The 7,837-nt window shown below is 35.4% G+C and overlaps 1 protein-coding gene across 2 annotated transcripts in view; it reads left to right on the top strand.

Moving 5' to 3' along the window:
* The window catches only part of RB1 (retinoblastoma 1), a 218,450-nt gene that overhangs the window by 68,608 nt on the left and 142,005 nt on the right, over positions 1–7,837 (top strand). For both annotated transcript variants that reach the window (XM_014537215.1, XM_014537214.1), the window contains exons 6-8: positions 2,653–2,763; positions 5,135–5,277; positions 7,385–7,462. In XM_014537215.1, coding sequence (XP_014392701.1) covers positions 2,653–2,763; positions 5,135–5,277; positions 7,385–7,462 — 332 coding nt within the window. The remainder of the gene's footprint in view (positions 1–2,652; positions 2,764–5,134; positions 5,278–7,384; positions 7,463–7,837) is intronic.

Genomic DNA, 7,837 nt, shown 5'->3' with positions numbered 1-7,837 from the left:
GGTCGATTTGCATATTAGCCTTTTATTATATAGGACTACAGGCCCGTTGCACAAAGAGATTTGTGCAATAGGCCTTCCTTCCCCTGGCTGCCGGCAGTGGTTGTCCTCTGGCACCCGGGACCCAGGCCTTTGTTCCGGCCGCAGTGGAGAAGCCAAGCCTGGAGGCTTCTCCACTCCGGCTGCAGCAGAGAAGCCAAGCCTCTTCAGTCTTCAGTTGTCTTCATTCTTCAGTCTTCAGTCGTCATCAGTCTTCAGTCTTTGCTGGGGCCGGAGCCTTCAGTCTTCACTCCGTGCCTGCATATGCAAATTAACCGCCATCTTTGTTGGGTTAATTTGCATACTCATCCTGATTGGCTGGTGGGCATAGCAGAGTGACACCAATTTGCATGTTTCTCTTTTATTAGTGTAGATTGGAAGAGAGAGATTCTTTTTATTTGACTTCACTCTACTATTTTTAACTAGAATTCCTTCATATCATTCTTTACCTCTATGGTATTTTTTAATAACTTCTTAAGTATATTATTACAGACATATTTTTGTACCATTCCTATGCATCTAGCAAAACCTACCTGATGCAGGGTTGCTTATTTCTCATAGTTTCTACACCATCAGTATTAGTTGGGATTATTTTTTTAAAATATATTTTTATTGATTTCAGAGAGGAAGAGAGAGGGAGAGAGAGATAGAAACATCAATGATCAGAGAGAATTATTGATTGGCTGCCTTCTGTATGCCTCCTATTGGGATCAAGCCCCAACCTGGGAATTGAATCATGACCTCCTGAATCATAGGTCAATGTTCAAACCAGTGAGCCACACTGGCTGGGCTTTGTTGGGGTTATTAATGGTTTAGCAGTCTCATATCAAGAAAATAGAAAGTGAGTCGAACTTCCCTTTTAAAAATAATGTACAACATAGAGCCATAATCAAATATGTTACAGCTATATTTGATCATGACTTGTATATTTTATATAGCTGTACTATTTTTTCCTCAGGTACTTATTATATGCATTTATTTTTTCACAGTTCTGTATTTATATAGCTATTGTATTAACTTTCAGGATTTTGTGCTAAATAATTTATAGATGACTTTACAATTATATACTAATTTTGTTTTTCTTAATGGCTTTTGTTATTATATTTTGGGTGGGGTTTAAAAATGAAAATATATGAGGATTCATAAATAATAGAATTAAAGATTAGCATATATCATACTTCAAAATTATTTTTAGAATATATTCTATAGCTCTTACCAAAACTGGACGTTTAAAAAAGCAAAAGACCAAAATAATTTACACATAAGGACTGAATTATAATAATAATATCTAAACTTAAAATTCTCATTGTAAACTTTTACTTTATTTATAAATTCATAACTTTATATTTTTATATATATCAAATCTGACTTAGTTTTTATAAAAAATAATCTTTAACATGCCTCTAGTGACTATTGAATAAATGAGTATGTGGATACATCCATACTGACAATTTCCCTGACTTAAGTTTCTCAATCTTGCCTTAGCCAGTATGGCTCAGTTGGTTAGAGTGTCGTTCTGTGCACTAGAAGGTTGTGGGTTTGATTCCTGGTCAGGGCACATACCTAGGTTATGGGTTTGGTCCCTCTTCTGGGCCGGAGGCAACTGATCTATGTATCTCTCTCACATCAATGTTTCTCTCTCTCCCTAAAATCAATTCTCCTATATAATAAAGAGGTAATATGCAAATTGACCATCACTCCAACACACAAGATGGCCGCCCCCATGTGGTGAAAGATGGCTTGCAGGGGAGGGCAGTTGGGGGCGACCAGGCTGTCAGGGGAGGGCAGTTGAGGTTGACTGGGCCTGCAGGGGAGGGAAGTTGGGGGCGACCGGGCCAGCAGGGGAGGACAGTTGGGGGCAACCAGGCCTGCAGGGCAGGGCAGTTGGGGGTGACTGGGCTTGCAGGGGAGGGCCGTTTTGGGGAACAGGCCTGCTGGGGAGGGAAGTTGGGGGTGACCGGGCTGGCAGGGGAGGGCAGTTAGGGGTGACCGGGCCTGCAGGGGAGGGGTGTAGGGGGCGACCAGGCTGGCAGGGGAGGGCGGTGGAGGCAACCAGGCAGGGACCAGGCCTACAGGAGAGGGCAGTTGGGGGGGACCAGGCCTGCAGGGGAGGGCAGTTGGGGGCGACCAGGCCGGTAGGGGAGGGCAGTTGGGGCAACTGGGCCGGCAGGGGAGGGCAGATAGGGGCGACTGGGCTGGCAGGGGAGGGCAGTTGGGGGTGTTCGGTCCAGCAGGGGAGGGCAGTTGGGGCGACTGGGCCGGCAGGGGAGGGCAGTTGGGGACAATTGGGCCGGCAGGGGAGCAGTTAGGTTTCGATCAGTCTGGCAGGGGAGTGGGGCAGTTGGGGACAATTGGGCCGGCAGGGGAGCAGTTAAGTTTCGATCAGTCTGGCAGGCAGAAGCAGTTAGGGGCAATCAGGCAGGCAGGCAGGCGAGCGGTAGGGAGCTAGCAATCCCTCGAGGGTTCCCAGATTGGAGAGGGTGTAGACTGGGCTGAGGGACAACCCCCCTCCCCCCACCGTGCATGAATTTCGTGCACCAGGCCTCTAGTAATAAGATAATAAAAGGATCTCAACATCTAACTTTACTTTAAAATGTGAATCTTTTTTATATTCAGGGGAAATATTACAGATGGAAGATGACCTGGTGATCTCATTTCAATTAATGCTATGTGTCCTTGACTATTTTATCAAACTCTCACCTCCTGCATTGCTCAAAGAACCGTATAGTAAGTATTTTAAATATTTTGTGCTCCTCCTACTTCATCATTCAACAGTTGTTTGTTAATATCTGATACATCCAAAAAGTGGTTTTAGACCCTAGGCTATGATAATAAATAAATCAGACGTGGACTGTGTTCTCAAGTAGTGTAAGATATAGCAGGAGGGATAAGATAAGTAAGCAAGTAATTAGAGTATATGGTAGAAAGTGGTCTGGGCCAAAATATAACAAATACGATGGAAGTTTAGAAGATGAGAAAGTTTTCCCAGCTGGGGAAGAGCAAGGAGGGCCATATTAAGGAGGTGGCATTTGAACTGAGTGAAAATAGTAGTTAGGATTTGAATGTTGTGGTAAGTTGGGGGAGGGCATTCCCAATAAAGAGCAAATCAAGAGGCAAGGCACAGATATGAATGAAACTGCATGGGAAAGAGTTGTCCATTCTACAGGAACAGATTAAATTTTTATTATTGAGTGCTGTAATGATTATGCGACTTTTTCTTTTTTTTTGTACATGAAGTGTGTTGATCTATTTCAGTGGGTGATGAGATGGGAAATGTATTCAAATAAAAGTAACTGTTGCTAAATTAATTAGATATCATTAAGCAAAGATGAGTATATTGTCATAGAATGGAATTGCTTCCTCTGGTGGCATCATGAGTAGGATTTCAAAATTATTATACTACAGAAACATGTAAAATTAACTAAGGCTGACCTGATTCTTTGGCTCCTAAAATGATGAAAATATTAATAATACTAAAATAATGTAGGACAGATCAAAATATGGAAGTCTCAAAGTGTCTTTGAGTGGCTGAAAAACTGAAGCCTTATTAATCCATGTGAACAATAACTTCATGGGAAAATGAAGTCTGAAGCAGAATTTTGAAAATTTGTTGAACATGGTTTGACAAAAAAGGCAGTCATTTAGCAGAAACCATATATAAAACAGAGCGAGAGAAAAAATAGAAAACAATAAATATATTTTAAATTTTTCTTTACAAAAATTTCTTTATATGCATTTTCCTTAATATTTTCAATGTTATAATATTAATAACTTCATGTAGGATATTACTTTAGGTTGACAGGCTTTTTTTTTGTATTATTTCAATACACATTTAATTCTCTAAGTGATGTGTTAAAGAGAAACCAGGATGAGTTATTGAATTGACTGAGTATGATACACTTTTAATTATCTTTTTATTATGGAGAATATCAAATGAATACAAAAGTAGAGAGTAATATAATAAGCCTCCATTTATTTATTACCTACTTTTACTGTCCAGTTCTACCAGCTATTTTATTTTGAAGTACATCTCTACATACAATTCATCCGTATAAATTTTAGTATCTCTAGAAGATAAAGACTTTTTAAAAAGCATAACGACAGTATCATTATATCACACCTAAAAATTAATTAATAGTGATCTCTTACTACCATCAAATATTTAGTAAGTATTCACATTTTCATTTGTCTTGTAAAAGTAATTTAAAAAATTTTACAGGTTGACTAAGAATCTACATAAGATCTATACTTTGCAATTGATGTATATGCTTTTAAGACTTTAAAAAAGTTCCTCCTTTATCTATCTTCCTCTCTTTTTTTCCCCCCTTGCAATTTGTATATTAAATCCTGTTGAGTTTCCCATGTTTAATTTTTTACGATTGCATCCTGTGGTTTGGTGTAACATGTTCCTCTCACCTCTTGATTTCTTGTAAATTGTTGGTTGGGCCTTGAGGCAGTTAATACTTTTTATACATAGTCATCTGGAATCTCTGTAATAGCTGAATCCAAATTCAGTTTAAATTGGAAATGCTCAAAATAATCCAGGGAATTCTTTAAAAATCTACATATAAAGATTTTAAGAAATCACAATTTAGTATCACATTATAATATGTATATACTTATCTTTTGAAAACATCATAATTTACTATGGTATTTGCTAAAATTTTAAAAATTTATTCATTTTTATACTCTATCTCGCAATTGAATCCATAAATACTTGCTTATTATTTTTAAGATACTTTAAAAGACAGAAAACATTTTTTCCCCTTGCAGACTGAGTAGGATAATTTAGAATTACTTTATAAGTTGGCTATTTCCCCTTGCCTTCCTAATATTTAGCTTTAAGTATTTTAGTTTATTTTTGAACTAATTGGGGGCAGAAGAGGATAGGAGCATGGCAAAAACTATTTTTAGTACATAATTTATAATAGATATGCAATAAATAGATAAAACTGTTAGCCTTTAAAGGAAGCCTAATAATTAAAAGTAGCATAATGTTATCAGATTATTTCTGACCTTCCTAGTTATATTTAAAATATTTCATTATTTTATACAGTGGACTTTGCAATTGTTCTGATCTAATTTACCATTTTTACAGAAACAGCTGTAATACCTATTAATGGTTCACCTCGAACACCAAGGCGAGGTCAGAACAGGAGTGCACGGATAGCAAAACAACTAGAAAATGATACAAGAATTATTGAAGTTCTCTGTAAAGAACATGAATGTAATATAGATGAGGTAATTTGACTTCATGATTTTTTAAAAATAGTTAAAGTAGATTTAGATATAAGTTCTTTCTAACAGTATATACTTCTTTTGTAATGAACTTGCTTTTTGTAATTAGTGCTAACCCTTTTGCAATAGCAAAATGTTTAGCAAAAATTTAATTTTCATGTTCAGCTACTTTGATTTTAAAGAGTAGCTCCCTCACTCTGGAATCACAGAAATGTGAATCATTAAGGCAGTAGTTTTCAAATGTGTTTATTCTTTGATTCCTCTGTGATTATTGGTACTCCTAATGTTTTAAAATACCCTGCTAAGAAAGCCCTAGTGTTTTTGGTTTAGTGATAAGTGATACCAGCATTAAATTTCTGTTCAGTCTTCTATAATTACTATCTTTCTAAATATTACATCAGATGTTAATGGCTGGTAGAGAATACACATAAACACCCAGGAATTGCTTATCTTGTTCATAGAATCTGGAATGTTGGAATTGGAAGGACTCTTACAAATAATATACTCTGCCTCCTTTTTGTAATGGGTAAACAAGCTTCTAGAGACTGAGCTAATTACTAACAGTCTAGAGACTCTGGGGCATCTTGCCACCAGTGCTCCTGTCACTGTACCATGCTGTTTCTCTCATACATTGTTATATTGTTCACAATTCACTACTATCATATAGCTATATGAAATACTGCATCTTTGAAAATTCTCTGTGAACTCTAGGAAGAAATGGGGTTTTAAAAGTGTTGGAATGATTTATCAAGATATCTGGGTTTTTAGCACTGTGGCTTTTGTTAATTTCAATAAATAATAGATATAGACATATAGATACAGATGTATCAACTTTATGTATATAGATATGTGTAGTATATATACTTTTTGAGAATCACAAATTATCTTTGCTAATAAGCTAACAAATGTGGTTGACATACATATATTTTTTACTCCAGTCTACTGCTCAGTCTGTTTTCTAATTCCTAGTTGTTAATTCTCTGAATTTCAGAACTACTTGTAAAATTTCATTTTTAAAATCAGGAGTAAATGATTTTTTTTACTTTTTTTATTCTTTGTTATAATTTAGAATCATTAAAGTAATGCTTTTAAAGTATAGGTAATTAAAATCTTTGGTGATAATTGACATTAATTAATTGACACTTGGTTATTTACACAGCATTTATTGGTTAGTTATATTTATGGTTATATAATTATTAGTGAACTACCCACCTTTTAAATATTCTAGTTAAGTGGGAATTAATTAGAAAACAAAGCTAGTATGTTTAACAGAAGCTTAATTCTTACAACTTATTTGTGAAGTAGAAGACAGGAACTGATATTAAATCATTTCCAGCTTAGTAAATGTAGACTTCAGAGTTGTAAAAGGAAGTTAAATGAAGGAAAATAAGTTGTTTAAAATTCCACAACACATTGCAAGTGTAGAATAGCCTGGAATATAACTTTAGGTTTTTCTGAGTACTGTCTTTATTTTCCATATTAAAAGCAGGAGGCTTTTGCATGAATTTGCATAATTCCACAAAACAGTTTATTTTGGTTTTGAATTCAGTTATTGGGTATTATTTTTGTGTGTGAAATTATTTTGTTACAAAAGCAGGTTATTTCCCCAAATTTATGCTACAATAATTGACTTAATATTCCCTAACATGGGTATTAGATGGCGTGTGTGAAGTGGACTAAACTATACTTTGGGGACAAATCAGAGGCAGTGCAGAAGTAAAAAGAGTCTTGGCTTTGCTGTTAGGCAGATTAGGTTTAAATTCCAGCTCTGCCACTTTTTAGCTGTGTAACTTTGGTCAAGTTGATTAAATTTTTTGAGCCTCCCATCTTTTCATCATTTGTTTAATGTGGAATACTGACATTGGTTTCAATGGCTTTTCTTCTTATAAATCCCATTTCATTAAAAACTCTAACTCCACCTCCATTTTAGGACCTGAAACCTGCCTCATATAATTTTAAAGGTAAATAATTAAATTAATTATATATAAGTGTCACACTAGGTTGAATGTAAGTTATTGATCAAAATGTCAGTTAACACTTTCATTCTAGTGATAGTGATGGAGATTAATTTTTAAAAATTTTAATGGTCATGTACCTCTATCTTTTTCAGGTGAAAAATGTTTATTTCAAAAATTTTATACCTTTTATGAATTCTCTTGGAATTGTAGCTTCAAATGGACTTCCAGAGGTAATTTGAAAGAAAACTTAATAAAATGTTAATGTGTTTTGGAACTTTTGGGAGGGGGGAATAGTTGTCTAAATTTCTTAAGATCACTTTAGTGTATATTAAATACTTCTTGCTCAGGAAAAGGAAGCTAAGAATTGTGATGAACCAACTTTACATAGAAACAAGAAAATCTTTTCAACATGTACTCAAACGTATAAATAATCAGTATTTTGTAATTTAAACTAGAAATTGATTCATACTAAAATGTTTCAGAAATTTAAGTATAGATTTTTGAATTTCAAAATTTCATTAATCCTAATATATAAAAACCCAGGGTCCATAATGACCGAAGGCTCGACCAACCGGAAGTCAGTCCTGCAGTCAGTTGGGTTGCTG

This window comes from Myotis brandtii, unplaced genomic scaffold (assembly GCF_000412655.1).
Source record: "Myotis brandtii unplaced genomic scaffold, ASM41265v1 scaffold174, whole genome shotgun sequence".
Classification (NCBI taxonomy): Eukaryota; Metazoa; Chordata; class Mammalia; order Chiroptera; family Vespertilionidae; genus Myotis; species Myotis brandtii.
This window is presented reverse-complemented; position numbering and strand designations above follow the sequence as displayed.